At 46.1% G+C, this 21,209-nt stretch overlaps 2 protein-coding genes and 1 non-coding gene across 7 annotated transcripts in view; all 3 read right to left on the reverse strand.

The window, feature by feature from the left end:
* The window catches only part of mak16 (MAK16 homolog (S. cerevisiae)), a 24,541-nt gene extending 13,439 nt beyond the window's left edge, over window positions 1-11,102 (reverse strand). Inside the window, exons 1-4 of one of the 2 annotated variants that reach the window (XM_069917756.1) lie at window positions 10,958-11,102; window positions 4,056-4,105; window positions 3,104-3,213; window positions 671-735 (exon numbers count right to left, since the gene is read on the reverse strand). In XM_069917756.1, the coding sequence (XP_069773857.1) occupies window positions 671-735; window positions 3,104-3,213; window positions 4,056-4,105; window positions 10,958-11,080 (348 nt within the window). In that variant the 5' untranslated portion in view covers window positions 11,081-11,102. Of the gene's footprint in view, window positions 1-670; window positions 736-3,103; window positions 3,214-4,055; window positions 4,106-6,332; window positions 6,414-10,957 lie in introns of those variants that run through there. The other variant, XM_069917757.1, reaches the window with a different exon arrangement.
* LOC138756007 (small nucleolar RNA U13) lies at window positions 11,000-11,103 on the reverse strand. The gene has a single exon (XR_011352686.1). It is a non-coding gene; the product is annotated as a small nucleolar RNA U13 (small nucleolar RNA).
* A 5,575-nt stretch (window positions 11,104-16,678) lies between these two features.
* The window catches only part of rnf122 (ring finger protein 122), a 35,178-nt gene continuing 30,647 nt past the window's right edge, over window positions 16,679-21,209 (reverse strand). For 3 of the 4 annotated variants that reach the window (XM_069917758.1, XM_069917761.1, XM_069917759.1), the window contains exon 6: window positions 16,679-17,859. In XM_069917758.1, coding sequence (XP_069773859.1) covers window positions 17,745-17,859 — 115 coding nt within the window. In that variant the 3' untranslated portion in view covers window positions 16,679-17,744. Of the gene's footprint in view, window positions 21,137-21,209 lie in introns of all 4 variants that reach the window. The other variant, XM_069917760.1, reaches the window with a different exon arrangement.

A 21,209-nucleotide genomic window follows, 5' to 3' on the forward strand; every position in this document is an offset into this window, starting at 1 on the left:
AAGTAATCATCCACTACCACTATCTTCTCCCATTCAGCCAATTTCAAATCCAGTGATACCTAGTGTCTGAACCTCCCATATGGGACTTTGTCAAAGGCCTTACTAAAGTCCATGTAGACAACATACACAGCCTTTCCTTCATCTACTTTCTCTCTTTGTAACCTCTTCGAAAAACTCTACAAGATTCATTAAACACCACCTACCATGCACAAGCCCGTGCCGACTATCCTTAATCACCCCTTGGCTGTCCAAATGCTTATATATCCGATCTCTCAGAACACCCTCCAATAATTTACCCATTACTGGGGCTCACTAGCCTGTAATTTCCTGGTTTACTTTTTGGAGCCCTTTTTAAACAAAGGAACATGAGCCAACATCCAATTGACCTACAACGCCCCCCCCCCCAGTATGTTTTGAAGGGTGGGAAGAAAACGGAACCCAAGCAGACACAGAGAGTACATCCTTGTAGATGGCGCCAGATTCAAAATCTGGACACTGGCACAGAAATGGCATTGTACTAACTATGCCACCCTTATCTTACCATGTGATTATCTTCACATCACACACAAACCACCATGCGGGCTATCCCAAACCAGCATTTGAGGACAAAACCATTTGGCAATCTAAACTTTGCAAGATTTTTAAAGTAAGTCATTAATTCAATTCTCACCCGCTCCCATAATTGAGATGGAAAGGCTGCTCGCTCTATTGTCTTCATGTATAGGAAACACTGGCCTAAAGGATGCAAAACAGCAATGTTAGCCTGTGAATGAAAGCAGGCAGGCTCAGATTCCACATGATTCCCACTGAGTGGAGATGAGCCAACCGTGGAAGCTGGAAAAAAGTTCACATCCCAAATTATGACATCAATAGAACATTCCAGAACAGTACAGGCCCTTTGGCCCACGATGATGTGCCAACTTATAGAAACCTTCTCAACAAGCTAAACCTTCCCCATCTCACACCCATAACCCTCTATTTTTCTTGCATTCATGTGCCTGTCAAAGAGTCTGTTAAATGTCCGGATTGTATCAACCTCCACCACCACCCGTGGGAAAGCATTCCCAGCACTTACTACTTTCTGTGTTTCAAAGAAAATAACATCTAATGTCTCTCCTAAATTTTCCTCCCCTCTCGTTGTAGATATCCACAGGTGTTTGCTAATCCTACCTAGAGAAAAAGGAGCCAGCTGTCCACCCTATCTATGCCTCTCAATCTTGTCGACCACTATTAAGTCACTTCCCATTCTTCATTCCAAAGAGAAAAGCCCTAGCTCCAACCTTTCCTCATAAGACACATTTTCCAATCCAGACAACATCCTGGTAAATCTCCTCTGCACCCTCTCCACAGCTTCCACATCTGTCCTGCAATGAGGTGACAAGAACTGAACACTATATTCCAAGTGTGATTTAAACAATTTTTTATAGAGCTTCAACATTACCTTACAGCTCTTGAACTCAATCTCATGACTAATAGAGACCAGCATTCCATAGGCCTTCTTAACTACCCTATCAACTTGCGTGGCAACCTTGAGAGATCTATGGATTTGGACCCCAAGTTTCCACTGTTCTCCATACTATTAAGAATCCACCTTTTAACTGTGTACTCTGCCCTCAGGTTTGACCTTCCATATGCATCACCTCACACTTATCCAGAATGAACTCCTTCTGCCACTTCTCCACCCAACTCTGCAACCTGTCTTTATCCTGCTGTAACCTTCCACATTAACACCTCAAACCTTTGTGTTATGGATGGACAAACTAGTACAAAATTCCACCTGCACCCACTTTCTGCTGGCAGCTTCTACATGCCATGCATTAATCGTGCAAGATGACTGCTACGAACTCGCATTGCTAATTATTACAAGGATGTTACCAGTTTATGCTGCTATTCATCCACCATGCCAACACATTCTAAGCTCTTTGTAATCTCACGACCTAGCCTGTTCACGGGTCATTTACTGCATTTGGTGCTACCGACGTGGCCTTCTCTACATTAGGGAGGTCGCTTCGTTGAGGACCTTTGCTCTGTCTGCTGCAATAGCCAGGACTTCACTACTTTAATCCCACTCCCACACTGACATCTGTCCATGACCTTGCTGCCAAACCAAGGCCAGCTGCAAATCAGAGGAATATCACCTTGTATTCTGTCTGGGCGCTCTCCAACCAGACAGCATTAATCCCCTCCCAAGTCTCTCTCTTTCCCTGACCCTCTGTCTCATTTTCTCCAACTCCACAACCCCTTCTCTTCTTTCTTTCAGAGAGCTTCCTCCCTACCCCCATCACCTCAGTTTTTTTTTAAATCTTCTGCCCACCATCCAACCTGGATCCACCTGTTAGCCTGCCCCATCCTTCCTCCTCCCACCTTTTTTTTAAATATTTTATTTTAAAAGGCTCAAGCATATATATATACAAAACAACATAAGGCATTTTCGTATCTCACAATATACCATACAGTGTTCGGTATTTTATCCTTCCCTGGATATTAAATAAACCATAAAAGGCAAAGGGAAAAAAAAAATTAAAACACACGTTGTCTGTGCCTCAACCTTAATTCACTTTATTTATCTGTAGGGACAGCTTGTATCGTAACTCATTTCTCAAGTGGGGGGGGGGGGGGTGGTATAGATCATATCTGTGCACCTCCGAGCCTTAGATACGGCTGCCACACTTCAATGAATGCAAGTCGTACTTCTTCCTCAGGTTATAAGTCATCTTCACCAGGGGAATGCAACTCTGCATTTCTGTACTCCGTGGTGTAACACTAAGTTGAGAATTGGGCTTCCATGTGACCGCAATACACTTCCTGGCTATCGACAAATACTGCCCCATCCTTCCTCCTCTCACCTTTTTATTCAGGCACCTGCCAGAGATGAAAGGTCCAGGCCCGAATCATTGGTTACCCTGTCGATGCTGTGTAACCTGCTGAGTTTCTCTAGCACATTTGTGTATCACACTAGACCCCAGCAGCCACTTTCTGGTTAAAATCCCTTCTGTTATCAACTGATCCTTCATATCGTGGATCTGCCTTATTTCACGTTAAATGATGGAAATGTGGCTTAAAAGCTTGCACCTCATAATGTGAAAGTGGCCCGGTGGCTTACCTTTCTCTTCTCTGATGGTTGCATACTGACTGTTGGCCAGAGGGCAGGATGAGCGATTACACAGACCTGTGATGTTGTACTCATTGCGACAAAAATTCTGGGTTTTAGTTCTACGAGTAAAATGACCAATGTTAGAAGGAATCATCACATTTTGATATTTATTTTCTGAAGCATTGAAGAGATTTAACAGACAGGAATATTCCCAATTCCAAAACAAAGCCTAGCTACAGATCAAGTACACAAACGTGCTGGAAAAACCCAGCAGGTCACTCAGCATCCACAGGAAGTAAAGGACCAACTTCAAGGTCCTAGTCATTCTCAACCTTTTTCTTTCCACTCACATATCACCTTAAGTATTCCCTTATGAACCACAGACCACCTATGGCATAGGATGTCGTAGGTACTCTGCAGTTAGTAGGGGGTTACTTAAGGTGGCATGCGAGTGGAAAAAAAGGTTGAAAGCCATTGCCCTTTTGTTCCACCACCACCCCTGGCAAGGCATTCCAAGCTTCCACAACTCACTGTGAAAACTTACCCTTGATGTCTCCCTTAAACTTTTCTCCCTTCATTTTGTACGGATGTCCTCTGGTGTTTGCTACTCCAGCCCTGGGGAAAAGGTGCTGGTTGTCCACCTTACCTATGCCTCTCAGAATTTTGTAAACCTACATTAAGTCATCTCTCATCCTTCTTTGCTCCGAAGGTAAAAGCCCTAGTTCTGCTAACCTTGCCTCATAAGACCTGCTGAGTTTCTCCAGCATCTGTGTATTGCACACGACCCCAGAATCTGCAGACTTGCTTCTTTCACTCCAAGTTGATATCAATTCCTCCTTTCAGAAAATCAATTCCTGGTCCACTGCTGCAGATTGATGCAATCTTCAAGCTCGGGGGGCGGGGGTAGTGCATTAATTTTTAAGCCATGCTCTTTGACTTTCTGAATCTCTAATTTACTCACTTGACTTTGTGGGAACAAAATTGTCTGTTTCCAATAACATCCCAAATCACCTGGAAAAGAGAAGCTTGTTTAGAAACCACTTCATTTTGATGCTTCCTCTCACAAACACGTTAAAACACGCTTAAAGCAGAAAATGCCAACAAGCGACCATCATTTGGGGACCAAAACCCTGGGGATAAAATTATCCAAGCAATAGTATGAAGTGACATCCTGAATAATTGTACCTTTTTGCATGTAGGATTGAGAGATATGCTGGGGTTAGTTATTTCTGGGACTGTTTGAAATCCCACTTTTTATATTAAAATACACTTTATTCACAAATAAAAATACTGAATTAACATTGGAACCTGTTAGATTTGTCACAGACTTTTCATTCATACCCAAGAGATAACTTGTATGAGAAAGGTGGAACATCCTGTTTTTTTACATCAAGGTGACACATTACTCTAAACACTTAAACATAAACAATCCACATACATTGCCCCTCCCACAATAAAGGTATCTGTCTTTTCCACTTTGTCGGGTCCTAAAGATAAAGGGAAGCAGTACAAAGGTTATTGACATTCATATTTGTTCTTTGTGCTGTTGACCATTTACAGCACCACTGCCACTAATTAAAATTTAATTTAAACATACAACATGGTTACAGGCTCTTCCGGCCTATGAGCCCGTGCTGCCCAATTAACCTACAACCCCATTGCGTTTTTGAATGGTTGGAGGAAACTGGAGAACCTGGAGGAAACCATGCAGATGTAGGATGTACGTAAAAATTCCTTACTGACAGCACCAGATTCGAACCCGGGTCACTGGCGTTGCAATTCATTAACTGTGTTGGCTGCGCCAAGCCTCAGTGCGTCCCTTGATGTCATCTCTCCAGGACCTTGAGCTGTAACTCGTCCAAGTCCCAGAAGCAGAGATCACTGCTGCTGGAAACATAGCGAGTTCTAAGCTGCGTTTAAGGTGCTCACCTTCAATGGGCCAAAAGCCACAAAGGTGAATTTTGCCAAAAACAAACATTTCCTGCGAGCATTGGGAAGAAATCCACGATTTCTAGAGTTTCTCTGTGTACCTTTATTGTGGGAGGGGCAATATATGTGGATTGTTTATGTTTAAATGTTTAGAGTAACGTGTCACCTTGATGTAAAAAAACAGGATGTTCTTCCTTTCTCATACAAGTTATCTCTTGGGTATGAATGAAATGTCTGTGACAAATCTAACAGTTAGTTCCATGTATCTCTTGAAAGAATCATAAAAATGCTTAATTAAAGCTGATAATCTCAGAATGCTGGTGCCAGAGCAGAAAAAATAGATAAGAACAGGAACCAGCTTGACCACTGCCTGAGATCAAGGACAGAGAAGTCATAAAGAACTGGATACAAGCAGGAGTCTGACTATTTAGCAGACTCAATCATCCGTTTAGTAACTGTGCTAACTGAGTTCTCAAGTTTTGCAAAACTAATAACACCCTTGTGACAATGTTCAGGGCCTGAAATTGCTTTTTTAAGATTGAAAGGTATAGAACTTTCATATATGCAGTGGGATCTCTACACATTTCCCCTCGCAGGTCAGTGATGATGGTACTCAGCCTTAGAACACATGAAAACAAGCATTGTCTGCTCAAAGTACACCAAGAGATCCAGGATACATTCAAGGCCACAGTCATGGCATCTGGTTAGTGTTCCCTTCCCACGTTTATTGGGGTGTTTATGGTCTGCCTTGGTCTCTGAAAAATAATCCCAACACCTGCAATTCTGAATGAAAAGCATCAGCTACTGGAAACAGAACTCAGACTTCAAGTTAATGATGATCCTCCATCACTACCCTCTCGCTGTTCACAGATAAACCACTGGCCACACATTAACACCAGCCTTATGACATGGCATCCACCCTTCCTCGGATTCTACCCCTCACCTACACGGGGGGCGACTGACATCGGCCTTCAGAATGTGGATGGAACCGGAGCAAATCCCCACGGAGGGTAAAGACGGAGATGAGACCCGGCTCCCTGGCGCCGCGATACAGCGGCTCCACCGGCCTGAAACATCAGCAGCTTCCCACTCCGATCACGCTGGCTCGGGTCGGTCAGCCCGGTTTCGGGGCGTCCGGTCCACCCAGACCCTGGCCCCCACGGCGGCCCCTGTCAGCCCAGGCCCGGCCCCCGTGGGTGCAACGTCCGCCCAGACCCCGAGCCCCGGCGACCTGAACGCTCGGATCCCGAGCCCCCAACCACTCCCGTCCGCCCAGCCCCAGTCTCCGCGGACACGGACGCCCGCTCACATCGTCGTGCTGCATGGCTGCCCTGGAAACCGCGAGGTCCTACACACGCAGCCTCACACCGCCGCCATCTTCCTGACGAAACTCTCGCGAGAGTTAGGCGTATTGGGAGTCGCTGCATTCCCAACACGTCGTGCCTCCTTGTCGCCACTGGGTGGCGCCCGGTTGACAAAAGTAAACTTCGCCAAACTTTAGACTAGTGGTTCTCAACCTTTTTCTTCCCTCTTACATCCCACTTTAAATAATCCCTATGCAATCGGTGCTCTGCGATTAGTAAGGGATTGCTTAAGGTGGGATGTGGGTGGAAAGAAAAAGTTGGAAAACACTGTTTTAATCATCCCTAATTGACTCGTTATGTACACAGTGTGTACAGATCTATCTAGACTGTGCTTACAACGATTGGCTGAGAGTTTTCTAACGCCAATGGAAATGGGCCAATGACAAGTTTTCTCAAGCAAAATATTTCAGTAGCAATTGGGTCTAGAGCAGTGATTCTAACCTTCCCTTCCCACTCACATCCCACCTTAAGCAATCCCTTACTAATCACAGAGCACCAATGGCACAGGGATTACTTAAAGTGCTGTGTGAGTGGAAAGAAAAAGATTGAAAACCACTGGTCTTAGACCATCGACCCCTTCATGGAATCTTTGATCCCTCATAGATTCCCCCAAGCACATACAATAAATAAATAAAATATGCAGACGTGCAGTTTCCATATCCATGGTGTCTGAGCCTCCCAGCAACAACCCAAACTTTGTAACAACATTCCAAACGCCAGGTAACAAATCTGTAAGTTAACCAAGCAAGCAATAACAATATATATAAAAAAACCTTTGCTACTGGCCGGGAAGTTGCCAAATGGAGCTGGGTACTGTATTGGCGACAGACACTCCATTCTCAACATCAGGTGCAGTTCCGTCCACATCAAAGAAGTTGCCTTGAGCTGCCGGGCAGGAATGGGAACCTTGGGCTCCTGGGCAGGAGCAGGGACCTGGGCTCTACAATTCTTTCAACCCCAAAATTTCAATCAACCCTCCCCCCTCCTCCACCTTTCAACCCCCCATGGCATTTTTCAACCCCTTGGATAGTCCCATCGAACCCAGGGGGTCAATATCAACTACTTTGGAGATCCCTGTTCCAGGTAGACATATTCTCCATTGGCAGAAATTGTCTGAAGTGCCTTTTACAGTCAAAGAAAGAGAAGCAAAAGAGAGTCCCCCCCAGAGTTACCCGGTGCCTCCGACGCTTCCACAGCCACAGAGCTCAGTCCAAACCATTAGCAACCCGAGCTCCAGATCCAAACCTCCGAACCCTTCAGCGCCTTCGGCACCCTCTTGCATCCAAGTTCTGATACCTGGTACCCATCCAGCCAGTCTTGCGCCAATCTCCAGCAATCCACAGCCCAGCGTGAGTCAACACCAGCGCACAGCCAGCATGGGTTCCTCAACTTGAGTCTACCGCCTGAGTGTTTTTCAGCCTCAGAGCCCCTCACTGGTCACCATCCTGTGGGTTGTCTCCTCTGCTTCTACTCCTCACTGGAGTGGTCTCCCCATTTTCTGCTGCCCTGCGCCAGGCCACTACTTCCCTGGACTCTGCAACCTCTCATTGCTGCCTCTGATTGTAGGTTTCAGACCCCGGGTTCGCACAATTTTAAATAAAGCCACATCGGCCTCATTTACAGGCAGCTTAAAGCCTGTACTGAGCTGACAGCAGTTGAACTGGGCAATTGGACCCTATGGGAGCACTGTGACTACTCTCCTTGCTCTCCGCAGGTCCACACCAGCGGCAACATTGCTGTTACCACTGGCATTTTGTGAGCGTCGACAGGAACAGCCTGTCAATCAGAGTCCTCTGTCACTCTGCTGCTGAGGATGAACCGTGACAATGACCCTTCCTTTTTTCTCCACACTCTCTTAGCAAATCTGCATTTTACCAAGAGGTGGGCGACTGTCTTCCTCTCCATCGCAGTCATCTCAGGGACAACATGCATTATGGGTGACGGTTCGTGGTACAGAAGGGATCTGACTGGGAGGGTTCCTCTCACCGCCAGCCAGGCCAAGTCCTTTTGCTTGTTTGTGAACACTGGCATGTAAAGCAGATTAATCCAATTTCAGATTCCTTCCCCGAAGCCCAGTTTGGAGAGCACGTACATGACTCTCTTGTTGACTCCTCCCTCCCCATCAATCATCCCCTGAGCACCCACCCACCCCTCCTTCTGCCGTCCTGCACATTTGATGGGATCTCTGAGCAGTGCACAACTGTGAAACCTACTTTTTAGAACCCTAAGAAAGACTTTATTTACAAGAATGAAACACAAAAGTCTGCAGACGCTGTGATTCTAGGAAAAACACAGTAAATGCTGGAAGAACTCAGCAGATCTCACAGCATCATTAGGAGATAAGGATATATTAGCCACATTTCAGGAATAAAGGAATAAGCAAAGAACAGAAAGGCGGCAGAATAAAGAGTGGAGACTGGAAGGGGACAAGTCGAGACCAACAAAAGGTGTTATTTGGATCTGATAAAAGGAGAGGTGAGAAGTGATTTTGACTCTGTGAAAGAAGATGGAGATGACATCACTTAGGTACAGGACAGGAGGGTGGACAGCTGCCTGGTCAGTTTAGACCAGGCTTTTGACTGGATATCACATACGTACACAATGGATGTGCTTTCCAAATTGGGCTTTGGGGAAGGAATCTGAAATTGGAGTTGCATGGTTGGTACAGCAGTTAGCGCAATGTCTTTGCAGTGCCAGCATTCGGGACCAGGTTGGAATGCTGTGCTGTCTGTAAGGAGTTTGTATGTTCTCCCCATGTCTACATGGGTCTTCCCCCGGAGCTTCAGCTTCTTCCCACTGTTCAAAATTGGGCAGCACAGATTCCTGGGCCTGTTTACATGCTGTATGCCTAAATTTAAATAAAAAATTTTAATTCAACATTTAAATGTAAATTTGGAAAGGGAAGAGAGAGACAGAGATGGGGGAAAGGCAACAAAGGGGAGAAGGCGGCAGGGGGAGGGGGTTTAAAGGAAACCCGAGAAGTCGCTGTTAATGTCATCCGGTTGGAGGGTGCCCTGACAGAAGATGAGGTGTTGGTCCTCAATTTTGTGGGTGGGTCAGTCTGGCAGTGCATGAGCAAACATGTCAGCAAGGGAATTGGAGGGGTGGTCACCAGGAAATCCATGTTATTGTGGCGGACAGAACCGAGGCGTTTAATGAAGCAATCCCCCAGTCTGCACTCAATCTCTCAGATGTTGAGGAGACCACAATGGGAGGATCGGATGCAGTAGATGACCCCTGCAGATTTACAAGTAAAAAAATATAGCTTCACTTGGAAGGACTGTTTAGGGCCCCGAGTGGTGGTGAGGGAGGAGGTGTAGATGCAAGTGGACCAGGGGTAAGTGCTAAGGGGATGATTGATGGGGAGGGCGGAGTCAACAAGAGAGTCATGGAGGGGGCGGTCCCTGCAGAAGGCAGAGAGAGGAATGTGTGTCCAGTGGTGGGACCACATATTATTATAACATAGTCTATAACATAAAGTCTATAAAGATAGATATAACTCATTGGTTTGAAGCTCATGAACCTGATGTGGCTCTTTGACATACAATATGCGGTTCGTTGAGTTCCTGATGCCCCGATGCCCCAAACACGGACTTACCTCCCAGTTCTGGCCACCTGCCTATCCACCTGAGTTCCCGATACCACGAACAACACAGGTACTTACCGTGGTCAAAAGTAGTTTCAACCCCCCCCCCCCCCCCCAATTTTACCCTAAAAATTGGTTGCCAAAACTTGACTACTGTACGGTGTATGTACAGTATGTGTAGTTTTTGATTATTGAAACTAATACAATTTAACAGTTTATAAACTACATACATGAATAAATGTTGCATGCATGTATTTCTTAACATTTATATAATTTTTGTTACAAAATGTGCATTCAAAAGTAAAAACGTGTATGTAATTTTTTTTCATCTTGCAGCTCAAACACCACAGTTGTCGGCAGAATCACAAACAGCAATGAGGAAGCATACAGGAGGGGGATAGATCAGCTCATTGAGTGGTGTCACACCAACGACCTTGCGCTCAGAACCAACGAGATGATCGTGGACTTCAGGAGGAAGTCAGGGGAACACAACCCAGTCCTCATTGACAGCTCAGTAGTCAAGAACTTCAAATTCTTAGCTGTCAACATCTCTGAAGATTTGACCTGGAGCCTCCATGTCAATGCAATCATGAAGGCTCACCAGCGTCTGTACTTCGTGAGGAGTCTGAAGTTATTCGATATGTCACCAGACTCTTGTAAACTTCTACAGGTGTACCATGGAGGGCATTCTGGCTTGTGGCATCACTTGTCTAGTACGGAGGCGCCAAATCTCAGGTCAAGAAAAATCTCCAGAGTTAACTCAGCCTGTGACATTACAGGTGAGGACATCTACGATGCAGTCTTTAAAAAGCAGCCTCTGTCCTCAAAAACCCCCAGCACACTCTGCTACCTTCGGGGAAGGGAGGGGCAAGGGTGCAGGAGCCTAAAGACAAACACTCAGCGGCAGAAGGAAACATTTTTCCCCGCTATCACCGGATTCCTGAATAATCTACGTTGCTTTACTCTTCGTACACTACTATTTACATTTAATGTTGCAAGAGCTCCAAAGTAGCCTTGTAGGTTCGTGGTCAGATGGGTCATGTGCCTTATGCGTAACAATACAGAAAGGACGGCACATCTCACGCATGCGCGTGACCTCCCACTCATCACATTGCGTGAACCACAAGGATCGACTAACGCTCCAGCGCGGTGGAGTGTAGTCAGCAGCGCTCCCGTTTTACATTAGGGCGACGCGAACAAGTGCAACTGAAAAGCCGCTCATTCTCGGAGCCCTTCTCATTATCCGGCCGGCAGCCACGATATTGTGGTGGTTAGACTCTCAGAACCAGCTAACAAATGCTGGCTAACTAATTATGCAAAGAGGTGTGCCCACGTGATCTACCCTCAGCCAATGGTAAAGTCGACGCACGGAGGCTGCGCAACAGAGGCGGAGCGATTCACCAAAAAGAAAGGGAATTCCATTGAGAGAGCGCCTGTCATTCAGGGACAGTTAAGAGGTTGGGACAGGGTGACAGCGAGGAAATATCTGGGACAGTGAGATGGGGCGAGGGCAGGATGTGAGCTGATAGGAAGCCTACTTTACAGAGTGCAGAACTTTTGTCCAAGTTTAATACTATGTGACTGAACCTAAAACAGATTGACAGTGCACGCACACCAGGCCTTACCCACGTTGCACATAATAATCAGATGCATATTTTAAGATTGACATCCAGTACCGCATGGATGGCAGTCTCTTCAATCTGAGGCACCTGCAAGCTCACACCAAGACACAAGAGCAACTTGTCCAGGAACTACTCTTTGCAGACGATGCCGCTTTAGTTGCCCATTCAGAGCCAGCTCTTCAGCGCTTGACGTCCTGTTTTGCGAAAACTGCCAAAATGTTTGGCCTGGAAGTCAGCCTGAAGAAAACTGAGGTCCTCCATCAGCCAGCTCCCCACCATGACCACCAGCCCCCCCACATCTCCATCGGGCACACAGAACTCAAAACGGTCAACCAGTTTACCTATCTCAGCTGCACCATTTCATCGGATGCAAGGATCGACAACGAGATAGATAACAGACTCACCAAGGCAAATAGCGCCTTTGGAAGACTACACAAAAGAGTATGGAAAAACAACCAACTGAAAAACCTCACAAAGATTAGCGTATACAGAACCGTTGTCATACCCACACTCCTGTTCGGCTCCGAATCATGGGTCCTCTACCGGCATCACCTACGGCTCCTAGAACGCTTCCACCAGCGTTGTCTCCGCTCCATCCTCAACATTCATTGGAGCGACTTCATCACCAACATCGAAGTACTCGAGATGGCAGAGGCCGACAGCATCGAATCCACGCTGCTGAAGATCAAACTGCGCTGGATAGGTCACATCTCCAGAATGGAGGACCATCGCCTTCCCTAGATCGTATTATATGGCCAGCTCTCCACTGGCCACCGAGACAGAGGTGCACCAAAGAAGAGGTACAAGGACTGCCTAAAGAAAGCTCTTGGTGCCTGCCACATTGACCACTGCCAGTGGGCTGATATCGCCTCAAACCGTGCATCTTGGCGCCTCACAGTTCAGCAGGCAGCAACCTCCTTTGAAGAAGACCGCAGAGCCCACCTCACTGTCAAAAGACAAAGGAGGAAAAGCCCAACACCCAACCCCAACCCACCAATTTTCCCTTGCAACCGCTGCAACCGTGTCTGCCTGTCCTGCATCGGACTTGTCAGCCACAAACGAGCCTGCAGCTGACGTGGACTTTACCCCTCCATAAATCTTCATCCGCGAAGCCAAGCCAAAGAAAGAATTTTAAGATATAAAATAAATATGGAAAACATATTAGGTTTCATTACAAGAGACCTGAGGTTACAATGGCGGCACTAGGGGTGTGGGGACCACACCTCCATCAGAGGGGGTGACATCAAAATTACATTTTTGGTGCATTGTTTCCACAGAAATTTATTATTTTTTATTTCTTAACAACATTTTTTGTAAGCCCAGCTTACATGTATCAATAGACCTACAAGGCTAAAACTCGACGCTAATTTATTTTTTGAAACTTCTACTCATCATTCCCCAGTGACATGGATGCTTTGAATCACGAGGTTTCGTCTGCACGCGCTGTTGTTTTTGTTGCTGCTGGTGTTTTTATTGTCACTGCTCCTGTCAAATTTTCTGGTGTTTTAGCCACAATATTGTGGTCATTAGTATTTGTGAACCTAGATCGGTAACTTAGTATTTAAAGGAAAGGAAGGATTAAAAAAAATCAAAAAAAGGCTTCCGCTCAGTTACGGAGAAGTCCGCAGCAGGGGGAGGGGGGTTTCTGTTGCGTCTCTTGGGGGATGTCATCGCTGCACCCTCCCTGTGAAAAACACCGAATTTCATGACTCGTTCATGGCAATAAATTCTGATTCTGGAGTCGAAGACCTATCGATAGTGGTGCCGGAATGAGATCGTCTCAGAACCTCGAAGCCAAACATCTTGTGGGTCATCAGCAAGAGAGGACATGTATTCCTCTACACTCCAGTCAAAGGATCGACCCTAGTTTAATGAGAGTACCGGAGGACCTGCTGAGAGCAGATGCAGACATACCATTTATATTCATGTAAAAGTCGAATTTGTAGAAAAATTTTTAATGTTAAATTTATGGGGTTGACTATTACATGGATACTACTTTTGAGGGGCTGAAATTCACACTGGGATCCAAAATACCGTCTCAGTAGCAGAAGTCCAAATGATGTCTAAACAAATAAAGAACAAAAGCACAATACAGAGAATGCCCATCAAAACACACGTCCTTCCACGCGCGTGGTCGAGACCGTAGTAAGTATGTGTCATCGGAGGCATCAGGAGCTCCAATGGGTGGGTGGCTGGGGAAGGGGGCGAGAGTCCACATTGGAGATCTTGTGAGTTCCAATGGGTGGGTGGCTGGGGCCGAGGTGAGAAAAGATGGATGACTTTTATGCGAGATATGTGGAAAATTCCAGATTTTATGGCCAAAATACAGAGTCAGCTTTTACATGAGATCGACTTTCGCACATGTAAATATAGTATTTAACAAGAACAAGGTGCCAATCTGCTAAAGCTGCAAGCTGAAAAGTGAAGAGCATGACACAGAGCAGTGGGTCTCAACCTTTTTATTCCCACTCACATGGCACTTTAAGTAATCCCTATGCCATCAGTTCACTGTGATTAGTAATCTCTTCAAGTGGTATGAGTGGAAAGAGAAAGGATGGGAATCTCTGACATAGAAAGTGTTAAATGATCTCATGTCTGTGGTCATGGAAGGTGGTGAACAGTCAATGCTCTAGAAATATCCCATTCACAACCGTCAAAGAGTCCAGAATGAGCACCAAAGGCAGCTGATGCTTTAACATTAAGCCAAACGGATGACCCATCTTGCTTCCTCCTGAGTTCTGCACCTCCACGTCTGGGGTCCTTACTGGACATTGAGGGGCTGAGATTGGTGGGGAAGCCCCTCAAACAAAAGAAGGGGGATTAACCCTGAGGGCAAAGCATTTGAGCTATACATGGTTAATGCTACAAGGTACAATAACACAATGTGCAGACAGATATGACACAATGAATGTTAATAGACTTTGTAAGGACACTTCAAATTTGAAAAAAGCGCATATATATTTTTATTGTGAATTACGTTGATTTGAAATAATAAAGGAAATTCAACAAGAGCAGCCAGACAAACACTATAGTTACCAGAGTCTGGGAATCCTGTGTTACATGATACATCTTCTGACTGCCCAGCCCTTTGCACCAAGACAGGTGATGTAACCCTCTCCTCTCACCTAGATGAGTGCAACCTTCAAGACAACTCTCAGCAGAACTGATTATCCACCCATCCTTCAATCCATCACTAATGGCAATGCCCTCCTGTCACTATGAGCCACTGATGCAATTGTAACATTTACAAAATATGCTGGTTATTTGCCAATTCCGATAGTGCCTCCAAACCCACAGTCTCGACCATGAAAAACAAGGTCTGGGAACATCATCATCTGCAGGTTGCTCCAAAGTTGCACAGCTTCCTGACTTGGAAATATATCACCGGGTTTCACGTGTAAATTCTGTAATGCCAAACTCCTTACCCAACATGACTGTGGACATATCTTCCCAACCCAACATCACACTGGGCATATCTTCCCAACCCAACATCACACTGGGCATATCTTCCCAACCCAACATCACACTGGGCATATCTTCCCTACCCAACAGCACTGTGGGAATATCTTCCCAACCCAACATCACACTGGGCATATCTTCCCAACCCAACAGCACACTGGGCATATCTTCCCTACCCAACAGCACTGTGGGAATATCCTCCCAACCCAACATCACACTGGGCATATCTTCCCTACACAACAGCACTGTGGGAATATCTTCCCAACCCAACATCACACTGGGCATATCTTCCCTACCCAATAGCACTATGGGAATATCTTCCCAACATCACACTGGGCATATCTTCCCAACCCAACAGCACTGTGGGAATATCTTCCCAACCCAACATCACACTGGGCATATCTTCCCTACCCAATAGCACTGTGGGAATATCTTCCCAACATCACACTAGGCATATCTTCCCAACCAAACAACACACTGGGCATATCTTCCCAACCCAACAGCACACTGGGCATATCTTCCCAACCTAACAGCACACTGGGCATATCTTCCCTACCCAACAGCACTGTGGGAATATCTTCCCAACCCAACATCACACTGGGGATATCTTCCCTACCCAATAGCACTGTGGGAATATCTTCCCAACATCACACTAGGCATATCTTCCCAACCCAACAGCACACTGGGCATATCTTCCCAACCCAACATCACACTGGGCATATCTTCCCTACCCAACATCACTTGGAGCATATCATCCCTTGACAAACAGCAGCAATTCAAGCTGTGATTTACCACCATCTCGGTGGGAAAGGATTTGGGGGGGGGGGGGAGGGATGGGAATGAAGTCTGGCCTAGTAAATGGCACCCAGATCCTGAAATATGAATAAACAACAATAAACATAGCTGAACACAATCTGTTGTGGAGCAAAACAGCAGAGAAGTCCACTGGGGTCTCCCTTTCCTTTATTGACAATATTTACCGGGAGCATTGCTTAAACAGGACTCAAAGAATTATTGAGGACCCTTTCCTTCCAGCACATAGAATCATTGACCCACCACCATTAGGAAAGAGGTAGAGCAGCATCATAATCAGGACTTCCAGGCTGGGGAACGGCTTCTTCCCCCTGGCTGTGAGATTGATGAACAGTATCCTGCAACCAAGTAAATCTTCACAAAATATGTATCTATATTTAAAGTTACATCTGTGAGTGTGTGTGTGTGTGTGTGTGTGTGTGTGTGTGTGTGTGTGAATGTGTGTGTGTGTGTGTGTGTGTGTGTGTGAGTGTGTGTGTGTTGTGTGTGAGTGTGTGTGTGAGTGATGATTGTGTGTGTGTGGTGTGTGAGTGTGTGGTGTGTGAGTGTGTGTGTGTGAGTGTGAGTGAGTATGTCTGTGTGTGTGAGTGAATGTCTGTGTGTCTGGTGTGTGAGTGAGTGTGTGTGGTGTGTATGTGAGTGTGTGTGTGTGTGTGAGTGTGTATGTGTGCACCATGGTCTGGAGGAAAGCTGTTTCGTCCAGTTGTATATGTACAGTCAGATGATGTTACACTTGAACTTGAAGAGCAAACTGGAAGTGAATAGTCATTAAAATTATTTTGCACTGAAAAAAAATCCTTCATACAAGGAATGGAGTCAAAGTGTTTATTTAAAATATGTACAAAACAGTTGTGCCAGTAAATAACAAAAAGACAGGTAACGAACGGCACAGCTCTGGGAGGGTCCACACTGAGCTCACTGGTCTACGGGGCCAACTCTGTTCAGAAATAAGCCTTACCCTGAGCTCAGGGCATCACTTCCAGCCACCTCTGTGTAACAACCCAAAGCCCTCGCACAGCTAACCTAAGCAATCTCTCTGATTGAGATTTTTTCTTCTGCGTCTAAAGGAGGAATGCTAGCCAACTTAAAGGTGACTGGGAGAGAGCCGAGCATTTCTCTAATGCCTAGCATCAGGCAGTTGACGATGGTTGAAAATGTTTACACATGCATTTGTATAATAACCATTCCAAATCATTAACTCTGCCGGATATGAATGAATGAGTAAAGAGGTTTCACTCAAACTCTTCATAGCCGATAGCTGTACACATACTACTGCTGGTTCCAATGCACTGGAGAATATGGAGGTGATAAAACAGATCCCTGCATCCTGTGAAATGTGAATCAGTGTAAGATGCTGTATAATGGGTAGCAAGGTCAGGTGATGTATGTTCAGCAGGGTACGATCCTTGTGCTGTTACGATGAAGCATCTCATTGATCTCAGTGGGTTGAAGTTCCCGCGTTGGCCTTACCCATCAGGCTGCCACGAGTGTAGACGGAAAGCACCTCCTGACCACACAATCGCACTCCTGTGGGAGCGACCTGGGCAGTGATGGGAATGAGGACAAGGAACCGCCTCCTCACAGGATATAGACCAATCGCAGCCTCTCCAACTATTGCATCAGTTGCGGGCAGAGATGTGTGGTTGTCTGCTGCTTGAATTAAGGAGCTTCGTCTGAAACGTAAAGGGTGGTAGTGTTCCATTCCTCGGCAGAAGCGATGCATCTGTTTGGAGACCACTCCATGGACAGGTTTCACAGTCCAGGGGTCTGTCACAGGCCCCCTCACACTCAAAAGTCAAATAACAAATAAAATTAGAAAGCTTTCCTGATTCCTGGATATTCTGAATTTCTCCTGTCCATTCCCATTCCAGCATTGATCAAACAAGCTCATCTAGGAGGGTGCCAATTGCTTGCTGCTGCTCTGGTGCTCCAGAGATAGGTTTGTTACACATCGGACAGACACAACGGATTTCCAGCCACTTCACCAAACACCTGTGGAAGGCCACAGAAGCATCAGAAATCAAGAACAAAGAGTTCCACCCCATACAATATAAGACACATGGGAGATGGACCTACAGGATGGTGACCAGGGCAGCGGGCCAGCAAGGGTCCCAGACAGGCTGAAGGCTGCTGGTGTTTTGCGGTCAGGGAACCCATATGGGCGGCGGGCTGCTGGAGACTGACTCATGGGAACCAGTAATCAGGTGGGATTTGAGAGGGAGCTGAGGGCGAGAAGGGCTCCCGAAAAGTTTTGGGCGCCGAAGGCTTCCTGATCATGTAGGAGGTTTGAATCTGGAGTTCAGGTGGCCGACGAATCGAACAGGAGTCTGTGCGGCTGCAGAGGCTGCGGGAGAGCATCTCTTTCTCCTATTGTTAGGGGCACTGAACAAGTCTCATGTCAGCTCTGTGGACGGTTAAGATACAGGTAGAACCAGAAACCAATAGGAAGATGAGGGAATGAGAGAGAGAGAGAGAGAGAGAGAGAGAGAGAGAGAGAAAATCGAATACGAGTAGGTAAAGGAAAGATGGAAACAAATGAGGATGGGGGTCACCTGAAATTATAAAACTCACTGTTCATGCTATTAGGTTTAAGGCTGTTCACGACGAATGTGATGTGTTGTTCCTCAGGTTCATGTTGCGCCTCAACCTGACAGTGGGTGAGGCTGAGGACAGACGTGACCGTAGGAATGGCTGAGGGAGTTAAAATAGTGGCTGCAAGCAGCTCAGGTTTAGACCCACACACCAAGCATAGGTGATCTGTGAATGTGCATTTGACTCTCACCATCTTAGATGTGTGGGTTTTGTGTTTTTCCACAGTATCAGTATGAAATGATATATTCAAGCAGGCATTCACAAAGTACAAGAGATGCTGAAAACAAGGCATCGTGGGCTTACTGTGCTCTAATGTTCTATGTTCCACCAGCACTCTTGTGTCGTGTGAGTGAAATGCTGTTTTTCTGAGGTCCTGGATGTGGAGAGGGAGTGGGTGGAGCAGCTGGTGTTGCACCTCCTGCAAGGTTTCCTGGCTTAGAGCAGCCATCTGGACTTGATTGTCCTGAATAGAGCAGTCCCTTTGAAACAGTGAAAGGGAATGAGGAAGGAATTGCGTGAGGTGCTGGATAATGCAGAGAAGGATCCACTGCCTGCGAAGGTTGGTGGGAGAAATGAGCTGCCAGCTGAAGTGGTGAATGTCGGGTCAATTTTATAATTTAAGAAGAATTTGGATGGGAAGGCTATGGACTGGGTGCAGGCATAAAAATGGTTCAGCAAAGACTAGAAGGGCTGAAGGGACCTGAAGGAGCCTGGTTAATGTTCTATGAGAACCTGATCCTGGCCCTGGGAGGGTGAAAGTATCAGTACCAGCATCACCAGGCTGAGGAACAGCTTCTTCCTGCAGGCAGTGAGAATACTGAACAACCACAGGAACCGTTCACTCTATCCATCCGAGACTCATTTGCATGAAACAATATTTTTTTATTTATTTGTATAGATGAAATACTTCTCCAGCATATGTATTTTCAGTTGTAGGTCGGCGAGTTTTGCACTAAGGACCGGAGAACGCTGTTTCGTCGGGTTGTACTTGTTCAATCAGATGACAATAAACTTGACGAGTCAAAGTGCAGAAAATGAAATGGACATTATACAGGGTTCCTACGCAAGTAGGAAACACTATTATGAAGGTCACAAAATGAGAAGAAGGTAAAGGAACCAAATTGAGAGAACAGAGGCATTGGAACAGTGTAGGGTTTGAAACACTGAGTAAAGACAGTGTCCTGGACACACACAGGAGACAGCAAACTCTGGAGCCTGAACACAGTCTGCTGGAGGAAAGAGGAACTGGTGAGTCAAGCAACATCTGTATGGAAAAGAGAATGACATTCTGAACCAAAACTCTTTATCGATTCTGGGTAAATGTAAAAAAACCCCACCCATTCTCAACAGTCCTCTGGTTCCATCTTCCTCTGTGCCCATCTCTTTCTCTTTCTCTGTCTCTGTTTCTCTATCTGTCTCGCTATCTCTGTCTCTCTGTTTATCTGTCTCTCTCTCTCTCTCTTACACACACACACACACACTCCCCCCCCCACCCCCCCAGTCCTATCTGATCTCCTGATACCACCATTCTCACCTTCCCCACTTGCCAATGTTGAGAATCACCCACTGCCTTATGGACTACACTGCCTCCTCCTGACCCCTTTTGTTTTATCTCGCTCTCTGCCCACCTAACATTGAACCAGTTTCGATAAAGAGGGCCCAAAACGTTGATAAATCTTTTTCTCTCACTGATGCTGCTCAACCTCCTCCAGTAGAGGGTACATTTAATTGAAGGCAGTCTGATACAGTCTATCACAGATGACTGCAGGCAGCCTGCCAATGAACAGAGATAAGGAGCAAATAAAGGCACTGAGACAATGGGCAGCTGAGACCTTATCAGTATGCAGATGCCAATGCAAACAAACACTGGGGTACAGTCGGTGTGCCATTATATTGAGTGATAGAGAACATAATGTAAAAGCACTGTAGCAGCGTACAGTGAAATAATTAATTTTGGTCACTGCAGAAAGACTTTTAATTTGATATGGTTTATTTTTATGTAGATTCTGGTTTATGGGCTATGCAGAGGGAAGGCAGAGACAGACATCCAGAACTGCCGGAAGACCATCAATTCAGTGAAAGATATACCCTACGGTCTCCCCAACTCCTTTTGTCTCTCAGCATGGAGATGTCAGTGAGGGATGGCTTCCCATGCTGTCCAATTACATCCAAATTAACCTACAACCCCAAACGTTTTGGAGAGCGGGAGGAAACCTGAACACCCGGGGAAAGCCCATGCATGAAACTGTGGACAGACATGTCTGCAAGGGAATAGGATGGGGAATTGAAATGGGGGAAGGGGCACTGGGAAATCCAGGCTCTTGTGGTGGACAGAGCCGAAGTGCTCAACAAAGCAATTTCCCAGAATGCACCTCATCTCTCGAATAAGTGATATCCTGGCTGCAGGCATTGTAATGCTGCAAAGACAAAAAGATAGTGCCCAGTGAACACCACTGAAGACCCAAGGCATTGTACAACTCAGCATTCTGTTAGCAGAGCATCTGCCCACAATGGAAATGTACTCCACTCATCTGATTTGCATCATGATCACTGCTGACGAGGACACTGTGTTTGAGAGAACTGACACGTCACTTTTCCACCTCACTGCTCTCCCCGCAGCAGTGAATTGCTGTTTCCTGTGAAGGCTCAGGGCTTCTGAGCTGACCACAAGCATGCTCTGGGCAAAAGACAAAAGACTTTGTTCGGTTTTCTTTTGTAGATAAGTTATTGTGAATAAAGTTTATTTTGGG

This window comes from Narcine bancroftii, chromosome 2 (genome assembly GCF_036971445.1).
Source record: "Narcine bancroftii isolate sNarBan1 chromosome 2, sNarBan1.hap1, whole genome shotgun sequence".
Classification (NCBI taxonomy): Eukaryota; Metazoa; Chordata; class Chondrichthyes; order Torpediniformes; family Narcinidae; genus Narcine; species Narcine bancroftii.